Raw genomic sequence first — 16,206 nt, 5'->3', positions numbered from 1 at the left:
TTTGATCTCATTTAATCTGTGCCTAGTCCATAGTAGTTTATTGCTTTCAATTTATGATGTGAATCAAACCAACAGCAAAATCTCCTGTCATCCAACCCACAAAAGAACTGAATCTTCTATGAAATATTTTATGGATTGAAACTTTTTTTTAAACACAGCTTTACTTAATATTTTGATTCATGTTATTTATTGTTTTGTACAGTGCTGGTATGACATTGTGTTTAGAAAATAGCAATTATTGCAGTTTTTTTTTTTTTTCAAAAAAGTTTTCCTGAATTGTATTCTGAATTAGTTTGTCTGAAAGAACTACGAGAGCTATTACAATGTCAAAAATCATTTAAAGACTGCATCATTATACAATAGTTTTAACTGTTTTGTTTTTTCGTTTTAAGTTGTTGGTTTGTTTAATTTTTTAATGCAACTTTGTTATTATTGCAAAATATTTTAAAATAGATTTGTTTGTAAAATTATTCTGGTCTTTTGTTTGTTTAAATCGACAGAGGAAAATTGCATATCAAATGTGATGGTAAAGCAGGCTGGTGGATCATTATAAAAAACCTATTAGCAATAATAAAAATGTTGGATTTTGTCAGACTTCATGTCTATTTTGGCTGTATAACAATATAGCTGAAATCTCTGAGTAGTTTTTGATCTTATTCAAATTAAGTTAAAAGTTTCTGAATGAGGACATGGAAAGTGAAATCCATTTCACAAAATCACCCAATGTGTTCACTCCTAAAACAACTTAATTTTTTCGTTACCTTTTTTGAAAATAAATTGACACATCAAAACCATGTGTGCTGTCTTTTTTTGTAAAAAAAAAAAAAGTTTATATTGTTTTTAAATGTTGAATCTTGTATGTTTGTTTTTTTATTTCTGATTGGGATTTAAAATGCATTTTGCAAATGTGACTTAAGACTCAAAACCTTATGTAGTTACAATATATGTAATTGCCACTAAAACAAGAAGAAGGGACATCTTTATTTGTTAAATAGCCAATAGGGTTTAGTTTACCTTTCATTCAGCATTAAATTTGATGTCATACAAATTGTTCATACGTATTGGGAAACGTGGGAGAGTGAAAATTTTGATTTCTTACAATTTTTGGAGCACACTAGTTAGATATTTTTAAACACACTACCGATCCTAAGCGCTAAGCGGCAGTAAGCACACACATTTATCTCACGTCATCATCATGTCCGCAAAAGGAACAGAAGTCCCGCCCACTGTACGGGTGCCGCGTTAAAATTGGCCGCGCCTGCGCGTTGACGTTCCTTTTTTTCTTGGAAGTAAGTGCTGCATGGAGCGTGTTTGAATTGTTCAAATATTATCTAGAACTTTACCGCTCGATTGTTCTTCCCCAAACTCTATGTCGGACTTGTATATGTGTGTCTGAATGTCGAACGTAGCCAGAAGGTCTTTAGAAAGTATGTGAAGGTGCTGCTTTAAGGCGGTGTGTGGAGTTGTCGCAGGCCGCGAGCGAACAGTGCCGCACGCGCGAGGCCTTTCCCCGCTCTCGCCGTGACTTGTCATTTAATAAGACAGAGGCACGTGAGAAACTTTGACTTGACGTATACCGGCCCGTTCCCCCATCGCTTCAGTTAGTTTTGAATTTTTCGCTTATTCCGTCAGATGTTGGAATTTACGTTTGTGTCTGTTTAAAATTATTTTCGGAAGGATGGGCGTTAGCATGCTAGCCTAGTCATTGATTAGCGGCGAAACCACGTTGACTCGGTGTGCTCGCGCCAACTCTTATTACAGAAACGTTACGCACCATTAACTAGTTAAATAGTAAACGATTATACTATAATAACAAGCTTTTTATGTGCGTTTAAAGGCCAACTTGTTACGGCAAGTTATTTGCGCGTAGTTACGGTGAGTCCATCTGGCCTGGCTCGGCGTGGTCATTGTGTGTAAACCAACCACTGTAAGGTGTCATTTGACGCACATTAAGCGTTTTAACAACACTTTAGCGTACAATGAAAGTTGTTGTTGACAATTTTACGAGGTCATATCGTTTCTTTTGGGTAAAACCAAGTGGTGAAATTGGAGTAGCATGATGCGGCAGGTTTGCAGCCAATCCAATATACTAGACCGTTATGGCTATCGGTGGTTTTAAAATAGTTTAGTAAATGGTTAATGCAGTTTTACTAGTTTTAAGTATCTTAACCATGATATTTGCGAGACTGAAGTTGTCACTACGGCAAACTCATAGGGTGGCAGACAGTGGAAACTTCAGATCACTTATAACGTCGCGTGTCTGTTTTGTGTAACCATAATTTTCACATGCAAGCTTATGTTTTTATTTAAGTGTAAACTCCTAATAACTTCTTATTGCCTTGTTTTTTTAGTGCCCCTTGATTAGTACCCCATCATGGCAGATCCAGATCTTGATTTCACCAGCGGTGATGCAGGGGCCTCTGCCACCTATCCCATGCAGTGCAGCGCCCTGCGCAAAAACGGATTCGTGGTCCTTAAGGGTCGCCCCTGCAAAATAGTTGAAATGTCTACTTCTAAGACTGGCAAGCACGGTCATGCAAAGGTAAGCATTGACATTCTTTTTCTGTGCCATGTCTGTTATAGTATTTGCATTTTTGTTAAAATCAAGTGTCTCCCAACAGGTTCACATGGTTGGAATTGATATTTTCTCAAATAAGAAGTATGAAGATATCTGTCCCTCCACCCACAACATGGACGTGCCTAACATCAAAAGAAACGATTACCAGGTGAGTTCTGTGTGGCTTGATGCATTTCAAGAAGGCTTTTAATAGCCTTGTACGGGAGTGGATGACACGTTTATCAAATTAGCTGATTGTGGTTTACCCACGTGGAAATTAATATAGTGTACTTTAATATACTTGTACCGTAACATACCATGGTAAGGTTCAAAAACACTAGTATCTTGTACACCATGGTTTTTATTACTGCAATATTTCGTTTATTAATTTACTATAGTCAGTACTTTAAATACTATATTTTGCATTGGCGTATAGTAAGTATTTTTACAATCGACTACAGTATCCTATATCTTCGTACGGGTTAGTATAGGTTAAAAGAACAAGGTAGTATACTTTTATTTCTTTGTTATGGGTTAATGTTTAGGTTAAATTTGTCAGTATTATTATTTCTAATATGTCGCCACAGTTTTGTGTAATGAGGGAGTGTCCAGTACTTGTTGACTTGTTGCAGTTTATTCAAGATTGAAATATCTGTCCTTGCCCTAATTGTACTTAAACGACCCTGATGTGTGAAAGCATTGCATATGTTAGTTTATTTATTAACTAGTTGGAATTGGCATGTTTTTCGAGCTTTTTCAAGCTTTTTCAGTTCTTGATTATTTGACCTGTGTTTAAACGGATGTACTCATACATTTAGATTGCAATTCAGTTCAATAGTATTTATATAGTGTTTTTTTTAACAATTGTTCCAAAGCAGCTTTACATTAATAAAGCAAGAGAAAATGCAGAAAAAAATCTGAGGACAACAAAAGTTGCCAAATACAGCAGCTAAGATTAAACCATACTAGTGAGTATTAATATAAGATAGATGGTTTCAGCAGTAACAACACAAACAAGTGGCTTTCGTGGTCAACACGTAACTTCCGGTAAACTCTGCTAAGAATAAATAACAACAAAGTACTTTAAACGTAGTTTATTTATATAACAAGCAAAATAAACGACATGTCGATTACCAAGGAAACCAAAACATTTGTTACTTTCGACAAGGTATTTGTTCAAGAGTTCAGTTTAGCAACTAGTCAGACAATTTAAAAAATAAATAAAACCGGAAGTAAAGTTCAGACCAGATGCGTAAAGTCAGCTGACTCCCTAGGGGTTGAAAAAACTCCTAGGAAGAAAGAATCACTAGAGCGAGAGGCTAAATAAAACATACTATATATTAAATACTATATTATAAAATTTTATGGGAATAAAAACTTAAATTACAAGTTAAAGGAAGCGGTTGGTTGGCAGACTTAGTTCACATGTCCCGCCTAAGCGTGCAAAAGACGCGATTATGTGAATCACCCCTGTCCAGTAGCAAAAGATACTGTATATGAAGAGTTTTGTTGCAAAACGAGAAATCCGTTTTTAACATTTTTGTCAAAACGTTTATTATTATTCTTTATGGTGCTACTTGGCTGTATTTTTAAGTTATGAAGGTTTAAATTAAAAAAACAACTGCAGTTGAATTGAGATTGATTGGAATGCACAACCAAAAATGAGATTTCTGAAAAATAAAAAACCGGAGTTATCTCGTTTTGCAATGAAACTATTCATATTAAAGGTATAGCGGAGGATTTTCTTGAATTTTAGAAAAGAACCGCCTTCTTCGGTTTTTAAAAAAATGCAATTGCGCATCACTCTTGATTGACAACTAGGAGGACCAATAGTCTTGATGATCCAGCCGGAAAAAGAAAATTCTCCAATACCTTTAAGTACTGTACTAAAAATTGAATGAATTTTGACATTAAAGGAAAAGTATTCCAACATAGCTGTTGCATTGAAGTGCTGACCCAGGTCCTCTATTTGGACTTATGTATGTTTAACCTGCTGATTGTTTATTAACATGAAATTCTGTATAAGGCGACATGAGTTTCTGATGGGAATCAAGAGTGATTATTTTTCGTGTTAAACTGTTCCAGTTTATGTAGAATTTGCTTAAGATTTTCTCAATTTTGCTTTGCACTTGCTTTTTAGCTGGTCGATATCAGCGAGGGATTCCTGTCTCTTATGTTGGACAACGGTGATGTGCGTGAAGACCTGCGTGTGCCAGACGGTGACCTGGGCAAAGAAATTGAAAGCAAATTTGCAGCTGGTGAAGAGATGTTGGTAAGTGCAACTATTTGCGTTAATACACACCTGGCTCAGCAGTTTCTGGAAATGCTGAGTATTGTATTTTTAAAATCGTTTCTTGTTTGTCTTCCAGGTTACTGTGCTTTCAGCTATGGGTGAAGAATCTGCTGTGGCTGTCAAACCCATGACCAAATAGGAAGAAAGACTGGGCTGCTCAGGCTGCAACATGCTACACTTTAACAGATCTCTTGTATTTGTTTTTTGGTTTAATGTCACCAAAGCTATGGCCTTCACAAGCAACCTCAAATAGTTTTTGTTGTGATTGTATTCCTTTTTCTCCTTCAATACCGTGCTGGACTTGTCGGGTCAGTTGGCATTCTCTCGGATGAGGTTTATTATTGTCAGTGTGTTTACCCCCAAACGCCCCACTCTGCGTTTTTATTTTCCCCCTTCAAGTTTTTACCACTTACATTCCTGAATGTTTAAAAATGGGATCCATTTTCCTTTTTGTATTCTTCAATCGTAATTAGCGTGCAGAATTTATGCAAGGTGTTTTGCGAAGAGAGGAAAGTCCCAACTGACACAGGAACTTACTTTGCCCTTTCCGGGTGCCATACTTTGACCGTCTTTGTTGTCTACGCCATACTGGCACTGATTCATTTCTTTTGATTGAATGCCTTTTTCCCCCCAAAAGTGAGATGCACACTGGTAGTTGGCACTTCCTTGTACTAGCAGTACCTTCTCAAGTAAAACCGCTATGACCGAGAAATAAACTCCAGTGAAATTCTTAAAAGCCAGTTACAAATTGTTCAGAAGTGGAAAGGATGTGATGGCCATGTGCGAATACCTCTGTAACACAATAGCAGCCAGCTTGATTTTGGCTGTCATTGACAACCTTAAATAAAGTGTTGAAGCCTGTTATTTGTCTCCAGGTAGGCTCTTATCAGTGCTGCCCCAGAATTAGCTCGGGCTCTCACTAAGGACTAAATCTTTGGGAGCTCCAATCTTCCTTTGTTCACTCGAGGCCTTTGTCATCTGACTGGAGAGAACAAAATAAAAACTTAATAGATGACCGTTCCTTTTGTTTTTATGAAACACATGATCAGTGTTTAAATGAAAATTTAAGCTCTAGAATGCTGGTTAAGGCGTTTCTTTTAAACTTCATCAGTATTTTGTCACACCCTTAGAAAAGAAGAGAAAATGTCTCTTAGGTTGGATTTATGGATGATTACCTAGTCTAAACCTGTCTGTGGTAAGTTGGGGCCAGACAATTATTCTTGGTAATATTTATTGTTTTATGGGACATGTTTTCGCATATCAAACAGTAGTGCACTGTACAATGCCAAGGATTCTGTTTAGGTCAAGTAAAAATATTAATGAAAGCAATCAAGAATGAAAAAAATTCACTTTGTGTGACTTCAAGGTCAAAAATGTACAAGCTGATGTTGTGTTTGAAAATATGTTTTAAATGATGATTAAAAAAATGTTTAAAAAAATTGAAAGGGATACTAAGGTTTAAGCTATTAGGACATCTATGAATGTATCACGCTCTCATGAGTATATCCCTGTAACAATCACATGCAAGTTTTTAAATTGGGATCTAAAATTAATGGGAAAAATGTATCATTATTTTAGAAAGAGAGGGCACATACTAGGAAAGAAAGGGAAAGCTTTGGGTTGGGCTGTTGATCTTCTGCATAGGTTGAAACCAACACTCATTTTCCTTTTATGGCTGTGTGCCCAGGCAACGCTCACTCCAAATGTGCAGTTCAGTGTCTTGACACGAGGCATTGCAATCTGTTCAGACTATAAATCAGCCACAGTGCAAAGTTTTAACTCGTGTTGTTAAACCGTAATATAGAAATCATTGCTGATACATCAGTGCAACTTAATTTTAACACAGCCCTTTTGTCAAAATTTAAATACGACACTAGTCATATTAGAAATGGGTTTCTGTTGAAATGTGTATGTGCTGCAGGTAAACTGCCCATAACAGGCAAAACCAAATTGTGCTTATGTGCCTGCTGAGGCCTCACCCAATTTTGCTTGGTATGTCTGCCAGGGTGAGTCATGCTTCCTTAGTAGGCATGCAGCACTTAGTTTCTGCCTGGCTGTATTGTTACATATTAATGTTTGCATATTTGTTGTTATATTAATGTATTAGAAAGCTTCAATAAATCATGTTAATTATTTAAACAAAGACGGACTTAGAGTTAGTTAAATGATACTGGCGTATGCATGTGACATACGCAGCGATGCGCAAAGCTATCGGATTATGACGTTTTAGCGTATGAAGTTCCGCGAGAGCTAGTTCTCGAATCTTTCTCGAGGCACTATGATGTCGAAAACTGCTGTTGCTTTCTATAATTTTAATTATTAGAAAGTATTTAAATCAGTACGCGAAATGTGTAATGGCGAATTTAGGAAATTAACTCATTTGCAAAGATGAATAAGTGTGTGAAACAATAAGTTAGCCTCTTACGAAAATGAACTATTCTCTACAGTAACCATAGTTTGACTATGCTTTTCGCAGTAAAACCATACTAACATAAACAAATGTATCTATTAAATTAGGAAAACCCCACAAACCACAAATCTTTCATTATCTTAATGCAGGAACCAACGTTTTAACATGATTTGTGGTAATACAAAGAGTAAACATCCCGACCAAACAGTTACTGTTAAACTATTGTATACTTTCATAAAAGAAATGCAAAACACCTTGGCATTTTTTAAAGTATATGCATAAAAGGGTGGCTATTAAAATCATCGTTGAATCTCGGCAGCCAATCATATAATGATGGGAGAAACGAAGCTTTTCGAAGCTTTGAATCAATTGCTTCGAAAAATGATTCACTCGAAACAAGCGAAGCAATCGAAACACCTAAATATGGCGGCTCCTGCTGGCGGAAACAAAAGCTACAAGATTTCAGTCCAAACATTTTACACTTTTTACAAAATAATTGCAAGATTTTCCTAAAAAAAAATATATGTTAAGAAAAATTGTTATTTAAAAGTATTTATGGTAAATGGACTGCATTTATATAGCGCTTTTAACAGACCTATGGCCATCTAAAGCGCTTTACAAGTTGCCTCACATTCACTCACACATTCATACACCGACAGCATTAGTCAATTAAGTAAAAGTCTTTTATATGTTGTTAGTTTTATGTAGGGCAAAACAGATCATTAACACCCTGTTAATGATTAAAAATCTGTCTATAAACAAAAAGTAGGCAAATGGCAGTGTTATCAGGATTGTCTTATGAACTTGAATAATAAAACTGACCCGACTACACCTAAACACTGGTGGTTCGCCACTGGTCAATGGTTTCACTGTAATCAACACCCCATAGTATTAAACCATCGGATTTTCGAAACAATTATAATGTAAAAGAGCCCCATTTGTTAATATCACGTGAATTGGCCAGTTTTAAATACGCTCGGAACCATTGATTCGAAACAAAAGATTCATAAATGTTTGCGGCATCATCGAAATCGCCCATCACTAGCCAATCATACCCGAGCAAATGAAGACTAACCCCGCGCGGTCCTACGTCACTTCCTCTTTCAAACTAACCTCACCAAGATGGCACCGGTATGTATCGAGCCGGAGACCGGCTTAGTGTTTAAATGCATAATATGCGTTTTTTTGTGTCAATAAAATATCAGAATAGGGATATTTAATTGTAAAGTTATACTCCGTGTCTTTATTTGTGGATATAATAATGTATTAATGCATTACATTGACTTTCGGTAGACACGTGGACTAGAGACATTTTAGCACGCCAGAGCCATTAGCTGTTCAAACGGGAATATATCCGTTTCTTATAAAATGTATACATTTTTAACATTATCATACATGCTTTTCAAATATTAGCGATACTTCATTCAAAACCTTTATTCACCGAATGGATTTCACATACTAATCAAATGTAACATGGTTTCTTCAGAAAAGGCAGCCTGTCGTGAAAAAAGGCAAGAAGGGTGCTTCCTGGAAGTTTACCCTGGACTGTACTCACCCTGTTGAAGACGGAATCCTGGACTCTGCCAATTTTGTAAGTTTGATAAAGAAAAATTAACTGCTTTTATTCATTTTTTACCTATAATCAATGTTAGAGGCTTCAGATAAGTGTCTAAATGTTTATCATGAAATATTCAGGTAGTCGGATCTCTAATGTTCCTCACAACTAGGGTTCCCTTCCCTAGTTTAATGCCTAGGGCTATCTTCCCTAGTGTGGTCATGTTGTTTTATCACTAACAGGAAACCTTTCTGAAAGAGAAGGTGAAGGTTAATGGCAAAACAGGGAATCTAGGAAACGTAGTGCAAATTCTTCGTCAGAAGAACAAGATAAGCGTCACATCAGAGAAGCAGTTCTCTAAAAGGTAAGATTTGTTTCATCAAACAACTTCTGTTGCATTGTGAATGTTTTAGCTCAAAAAATAATACTTTATTCCTCAGGTATCTGAAGTATCTCACAAAGAAGTACTTGAAGAAGAACAACCTGCGAGACTGGCTGAGGGTGGTGGCGTCGGATAAGGAAAGCTACGAGCTGCGCTACTTCCAGATTAGTCAAGATGATGAAGAGTCTGATGCTGATGAGTAAAGGCTTTGTCTGGAATTGCTTGTGTGTAGTGAGGTTCTGCATAAGCTGTCACCATCTAAAGCAGGACCATGTGTTTTGATATTCTTTGTTAATAAAAGGATACACACTGAAATGAAGTGTCTTTCTGTGCATGAGTAGGTCATCAGTTAAATCTTTTTATTAAATTGAATTAGCAACATACAACAATTACAAAAGTTGATAGTAACAATACAAAGTATGCTAGGGGGGATTTACAATAAAGTATTAAATAAAGTACAGATTTTTAAAGTTTTCAGAGCCTTTTGCTTTAAACTGTTAAGCGTAGCCATCCCGAATACGGGACATCTACGTTTGCATCAATATTATTGATGTAAATTTTAATCTATCACTACAAACTATATATCGTTGGAAAGGTCTAGTCCTCCAGAATAGACATTCCAACAGTGTTTTATAAAATAAATTATGTAGGGAGAGTAATTGATTCATTTATGAAGAGAGTGCGCCTCAAAACATTTATTTTCTGCTAAATGTCACTGTCCCACCAGCAGAACGCCTACATTTACTTCAATGTGAATTCTTCTTATCTAATCATGACAAACTGTATTGTTTGAAAGCTCCAAGAGTGTAGATTTAACTCAATAGGGTGGGGTGATACCTAAGAGGTTAAAGAGAATCTTATAGAATCAATATAAAGTTCCATTTTGTATTTAAATTATATGAAACTTTTTTTCCAGAAAATGTACATTTGTGTGTATGAAATTTTGCTAACATAAGAATCCGATTTATTATGAAAATACTATTGGTAGTATGATTCTTCAAAACACCAAAAGGTAAACGTTTCCAAAATTAAACAAAATCAACATCAATATTCTTAATAAAATGAATGACATTTTCCCAAAATGGTTATACAAGTGGGCAGTACCAATATAGGTGAACCACAGTTTCTAAACTGTTATGGTCATCAGTTTAATGTTTGTATACAAGTTTACTTTTTACATGTATGGTTTAAGTAAATAACCTAGTGTTGTAACACAAAATGTATGCAAATAAACATTACATAAAAATGTTGTAGTTGGGAAGGAAACCAGGGGTGAATAATAATTCCTCAATTTCCCAAGTGGGATCAATAAATGTCTATCCATTAAAGTCTATTTCACAGTTGCAATGAAATTGAACCAATAAAAAAACTAAAACAATTCTCATAATAGGACAGTTTCAGCAATATGACTCATTTATGAAATGTTTGATAAAAGTGGCTGTCCTAATAATGTAAGGTTATGTGTCTTTAGATTGGAAAAATAATACAATTTTAAATGTGATGATACATTTTCTGGTTTAGCAATATACACTAGTCAACATTTGAACATTTGAAACCTTTTCTAAAAGTTATTTTAAAACCAATTCCCCAAAAATAAAAACATTTAATAGCTGTGGATTTAAAAATTTTTTAAAGCTGCTCAAGGCAATTTTGGTTATACCGGTATATTTAAGTACACGCTTTAATGTCAAAATAGGAGCTTATTTGAATATGTAGAGCTGAATTGTAAAATCACACTGATGTAATAATATAAACCTGAGTAATATTGATCTATTAAGTATTAACATAGTTCCCATTTAAAATGTTATCTCCTATAGATAATTTTATCTTTCATCATATTCTTCAACTAAGGTCAAAGGTTAGTGAAAATCTTACCAATAGATACTGTGGTAGATCAGTAGAGATAGGAGTTAAATGGATTAGCACTGATTGGTATAACATCACTATATAAACTCCTCCACTATCAGGTATACCGCTGCTTCTAACCAGGATGTTTTCTACTAATAAGCAAAAAGAAGACAGCGAACCAATGATATGGACCGGCACAGAAAGAAAACGTATTAGAGAGCGATTTCGTGCTACTTTGGCAGGGCTCCTAGAGCTGGAAGTCTTGAGGGTCAGGCACAAAATGATGGTAGAAACAGCCCTTGAAAAAAATTCCGACCATCTTGAAGATACATCTACAAATATCCAGGAAAGACAGAATCAGTACTGGGTGGATAAAGGCACCTTGAGGCGTAGTTTTTCTGAGGAGACTGTCCATGACACAGTTAAAGCCAGAGGGCTTTGGTCATGTTCTAGTCTTTCTTCCGAGGACCTTCTTTACAATCAGTGCTTTAAGGAAAGAAGCTGGCATCACCAGGAACTTCACATGGATATGGGTCGTCAGTCGAGGTCTAGTTCAGGTTTCTGTGACAGTGATGTTTTTACCCTTGGTGATGATACTGTCAGCTCTCTCTCCACCTCTATGGCCTCCTTAGCATCCAAGAACTCCCTGGGAGAACTGGAATGTTTTATGGGTGAGAGAACTTCAAGAAAACGACCCATTTTATTGCACAACATCAAGGAACGTAGAAGGCGAAGTGAAGGTGAGATTCGATCCCATTTCTCAAATGAGGTGATTCCTGAAGATGGTTTCTTGTCTTTGGCGGATCTGTATCCTGACTCACACTGGCCAGATGTTTCAGACGTACTTCAGCCTAAAATGGTCTTGCAACCTACTTACCGTTCTGATCTACCAAGTCACCAGGGCATGGAAGTGTATCGCTACCCGAGCCCGCTGCACGCTGTGGCATTGCAAAGTCCACTTTACGCTCCTCACAGCCCCCAGAACAACAGGAGAAAGAATGGAAGGCATTTTTCACAAAGCTCTGTTGCTAACTCAAGCTCTTTGCTAGGACAGGACCCTGCTCGTTTCTGCAAGTTTTTGGAACGTTCTTGCTGCCATGCAAAATCTTACTTATCATCCAAACTACTCTGGAGGGATGTGCACCTGAACAGTCACAGATGCGAGGAGGTCATTTTGAAACGGGTCAAAGTTCAACACCAAAGCTCTTCTGCACAAAAAGGGACACAGTCACGGTCAAAGAGAAACATGCACCGCACCAACTCTTTGGGAAGAAACAAATCATCTGTCTATTCATTTCAATCCACAAGTCTGCAGAAAAACAAAGAACCTTCACTGAACCTAGCTATGAAAAGTCATATAAATAAATAGAAATGTTGCTTAAAGTCAAACGGCTGCTTTGAGCAAACTGAACGTGTACCACCAGTACAAAGGAGAGACATATGAAAGCAGTTTAATGGACAAATATAGACTCAAGTTTTGCCTGCAACATTGATTATTTTGAATTCCTAAAAATCTAACTGTACCAATGTAGATAAAACTATTATTCAATTTTGCAATAAAAGATACAAATTCATACACGTGCACAAACAGATCCTGTATCAAACATTTTCAGTGCAAAGTAAGATTAATTAAAATGCACATAAACAGTCAATGCCTGTCAAAACTGTGCAGAAAGAAACAAAATACATTTACTAATTTACTAAGTTGTATTGGTTTTAATGGAAACTATAATGGTCTCTGTGGGTCTCTACTGGTAACCAGCATAATTAAATTAGAATAAAACACACTTCATAAAAGAATTTAGTGGTTTTAATGGTAAACAGCTGCAGGTTAATATAATGTTTTTGTAGGTGACAACTGTTCAAATGTCATTCCTAAACTACAACCTACAGAATCTAAAAGGAATATTTTTGAAAAAGCCGTGTTGATGGTTTGACATGGCATAGAATTTGGAAATTACCTCATATTTATACTTCAATATTTATTAAGAAAAAAGAAAAAAATTAATAAATCTCTTTTTACACTCATTTATAAATATTACCCCAGTAAAAATTTATTGTAAACAAATTTACTTGTGAAATTGACATGTTTTGTAGCCTACTTTTTGTGGTCAACAGAAACTTTTTTCGTTTGTTTTGGAGTTGACCTTATTAGAAAAATATATTTGTTAGATTTGTGCTCTTTTGTTAGAGATCATATTTTTCCCAGCGTTCAACTTTGTTTTGAAAATATTTTATTTGTTTTTTTACATAAGGAATATTATTTGATTAATTTGTTACTTTTATTGGCAAAGTTTAGTATACATAAATGTAAATATGGTGATTATAAACCATTAATCCAAATTTAGCTATATACCTAAAAATCTATTTATAATCTGATAAACAAGAAAGCTGTTAAATGGATTAATTTATTTAAACATTTCATTTTTTTATTTATTTTTTTCATTTTTTTCTTTTATAACCTGGCTAATGTATTTTTTTTAATATGAATGATTCAATAAAAAAAGAAAATAAAAAGAGGCAGCATGGAGGATTTAAACTATTCGCAAAAAATCTAAAAGGAATATTTTTTCACATTTTTATAATTCTTCTGATGTCTTAACTGAAATGCATTATTTATACATATTTACAATATTCCCGGAATAAATATACTATGGGATAGACAGTTGTGGCTAGAGGGGATAAAACTACGGCCAAAATCTCTCCAAAAACACCTAACTCTAAACCTAAAATTTAACGTGATTATGCCGTAGCTGTATACTATCTAGCCATAATCGATGTACCTACCCTAAACCCAACATCTCGCGAGATGTGGGCGTAGATGTATCCCCTCTAGCTTTCACCAGCGTTCGAAAGGTGGCGTAAGAAGTAACAGGTATCCAGTAATTTTTAATAATACCAGCATAATATACGAAGTCCTAAAATAAGGAATACAAATAAATGCAGCATTAACATTTATTAGGAACACGCTGGTTTATATAATAGGATTTATAATAGCGTTTACACTCCATCACAGTAGGTGGCGGTATGCACCTATGAATTTGGTTCACAACCCGCCATAAAACTTTAAAGAAGAAGAAAAAAACGACGTCACTTCCTATAGCGTGACTTGACTGTTTTCAGGTCGTCAATTCAGCAGATCGAGCAACCAGTTTGGACTGTCCTTAATACGTTTTATCGTTTATTAACAACAATAATGTCTGAGGATAGAGCTGAACGTTCTGATGGACGGATGGTGAAGATGGAGGTCGACTACAGTGCCACTGTAGATCAGCGTCTGCCTGATTGTGAGAAAATGGCGAAGGCGGGCCGACTACAAGAGGCTGTTGAAAGTCTGTTGTCTTTGGAAAAGCAAACGAGAACCGCCTCAGATATGGTCTCCACTTCCAGAATCTTGGTGGGAATAGTCAAGATGTGCTATGAAGCGAAAGACTGGGATGCCTTGAACGAAAACATCATGCTACTGGCTAAAAGAAGGAGTCAGCTAAAACAGGCTGTTGCCAAGATGGTCCAAGAATGTTATACATACGTTGATGCATTGAGTGACATGACGATCAAACTCCGACTCATCGACACACTACGCACGGTCACCGCTGGAAAGATATATGTGGAAATTGAGCGTGCCAGACTGACCAAAACACTGGCCCAAATCAAAGAAAAAAACGGAGACGTGAAAGAGGCTGCAGCCATTCTGCAGGAACTGCAGGTAGAGACGTATGGCTCCATGGAAAAGAAGGAGAAGGTAGAGTTCATTCTGGAGCAGATGAGGTTGTGCATTGCCGTGAAAGATTACATCCGCACACAGATCATCAGCAAAAAGATAAACACGAAGTTCTTCCAAGAAGAGGGCACTGAGGAATTAAAGCTTAAATACTATAATTTGATGATTGAAGTTGACCAGCACGAGGGCTCCTATCTGTCCATATGCAAGCATTACCGAGCCATTTACGACACTCCCAGTATCCTGGAAGACAGCGTCAAATGGCAGCAGGCTCTGAAGAGTGTTGTGCTGTATGTCATTTTGGCTCCTTATGACAACGAACAGTCCGATCTAGTCCAAAGAATCAGCACTGACAAGAAACTGGAGGAAATCCCTAAATACAAAGATCTCCTAAAGAAATTTACCACCATGGAGTTAATGAGCTGGTCGAATGTGGTGAACGATTATGGGAAGGAGCTGAGAGAGGGGTCTATGGGAACCCCTGACACTGATGTCTTCACCAACACCGAGGAGGGAAAGAAGAGGTGGAAAAATCTGAAAAACAGAGTTGTGGAACACAACATCAGAATTATGGCAAAGTATTACACAAGGATCACAATGGAGAGAATGGCGGGTCTGCTTGACCTCTCCATTGATGAGTCTGAAGAGTTCTTGTCAAACCTGGTGGTCAATAAGACGATCTATGCAAAAGTGGACCGTCTGGCTGGTGTTATTAATTTCCAGCGGCCTAAAGACCCTAACAATCTTCTCAATGACTGGTCTCACAAGCTAAACTCTCTCATGTCCCTTGTCAACAAAACTACTCATCTCATTGCCAAGGAAGAGATGATCCACAATCTCCAGTAGAACCAGTCAAGGGCATATTACTTGTAGTGAATTCTGTTTAACATAAACATCACCTTGAAGATGCTTAAACATTTGTTTAAAACACTTTTTTTGTATTGGAAAGGAACTGTTGCTTACAATAATTTCAGGTTAATGCTGTTCTTGTCAATGTAGTGCATTCATTGTTTTATGTTCAGAACATCTGTCTAGGTTCTTTGTTATTGTCAAGAAAAGCTAACTTAAACCTGTATGTTTGCTAAAAAAAATTAAATAAAACCTGATTGTTTTCGCTATAGTATGATTTGTTAATAAACTGCCTGCAAATGCTCACTTTATCCACAAGATGTCAGCGGAGATCTTAATGGTTGCACATGGAGGTTTGGATAAACATGCTATTTTAAAAGTTTTTGAAGTTTCATATCACTGCATGGTTTAGTTTATTTACCCATTTTTTAAAGATGTCTAACAAATAGGATTTTTGTAATAATGAATAATTTTGTCGTCTTTTAAAGTCGTACAGACTTTAACAAAACCATGTGTGCTGTTGGTCAGACAAAAGATTTTTCTGCTCTTCAGTGCCAAAAATATTTTTCCGCTGACCAGGTCAAACACGCA

The 16,206-nt window shown here is 36.2% G+C and overlaps 3 protein-coding genes across 3 annotated transcripts; all 3 read left to right on the top strand.

The window, feature by feature from the left end:
• Positions 1-1,270: 1,270 nt before the first annotated feature.
• On the top strand, positions 1,271-5,865 carry eif5a (eukaryotic translation initiation factor 5A). The gene is made up of 5 exons (XM_065258420.1): positions 1,271-1,289; positions 2,352-2,542; positions 2,622-2,726; positions 4,698-4,829; positions 4,927-5,865. Exons 2-5 carry the CDS (start codon positions 2,375-2,377, stop codon positions 4,987-4,989), a joined length of 468 nt encoding a protein of 155 aa, XP_065114492.1. The 5' UTR covers positions 1,271-1,289; positions 2,352-2,374; the 3' UTR covers positions 4,990-5,865.
• Positions 5,866-8,313: 2,448 nt separating this feature from the next.
• On the top strand, positions 8,314-9,512 carry rpl22l1 (ribosomal protein L22-like 1). The gene is made up of 4 exons (XM_065258419.2): positions 8,314-8,391; positions 8,747-8,851; positions 9,058-9,179; positions 9,256-9,512. The coding sequence occupies exons 1-4, from the start codon at positions 8,383-8,385 to the stop codon at positions 9,398-9,400; spliced, it is 381 nt and encodes a 126-aa protein (XP_065114491.1). The 5' UTR covers positions 8,314-8,382; the 3' UTR covers positions 9,401-9,512.
• A 4,598-nt stretch (positions 9,513-14,110) lies between these two features.
• Positions 14,111-15,886, top strand: psmd12 (proteasome 26S subunit, non-ATPase 12). The gene has a single exon (XM_065258418.1). The coding sequence runs from the start codon at positions 14,242-14,244 to the stop codon at positions 15,610-15,612; it is 1,371 nt and encodes a 456-aa protein (XP_065114490.1). The 5' UTR covers positions 14,111-14,241; the 3' UTR covers positions 15,613-15,886.
• Positions 15,887-16,206: the final 320 nt, after the last annotated feature.

This window comes from Paramisgurnus dabryanus, chromosome 22 (genome assembly GCF_030506205.2).
Source record: "Paramisgurnus dabryanus chromosome 22, PD_genome_1.1, whole genome shotgun sequence".
In the NCBI taxonomy this organism is placed as follows: Eukaryota; Metazoa; Chordata; class Actinopteri; order Cypriniformes; family Cobitidae; genus Paramisgurnus; species Paramisgurnus dabryanus.
This window is presented reverse-complemented; position numbering and strand designations above follow the sequence as displayed.

Excerpts from the sequence above, each read along its gene's own strand:
- psmd12 (XM_065258418.1), top strand. The coding sequence starts at position 14,242 with ATGTCTGAGGATAGAGCTGAACGTTCTGATGGACGGATGGTGAAGATG.
- eif5a (XM_065258420.1), top strand. The coding sequence starts at position 2,375 with ATGGCAGATCCAGATCTTGATTTCACCAGCGGTGATGCAGGGGCCTCT. Across the intron at positions 2,543-2,621 it reads GCAAGCACGGTCATGCAAAG|GTTCACATGGTTGGAATTGA; the intron begins GTAAGCATTGAC and ends GTCTCCCAACAG. Across the intron at positions 4,830-4,926 it reads CAGCTGGTGAAGAGATGTTG|GTTACTGTGCTTTCAGCTAT; the intron begins GTAAGTGCAACT and ends TTTGTCTTCCAG.
- rpl22l1 (XM_065258419.2), top strand. Across the intron at positions 8,852-9,057 it reads TCCTGGACTCTGCCAATTTT|GAAACCTTTCTGAAAGAGAA; the intron begins GTAAGTTTGATA and ends TATCACTAACAG. Across the intron at positions 9,180-9,255 it reads GAGAAGCAGTTCTCTAAAAG|GTATCTGAAGTATCTCACAA; the intron begins GTAAGATTTGTT and ends TTTATTCCTCAG.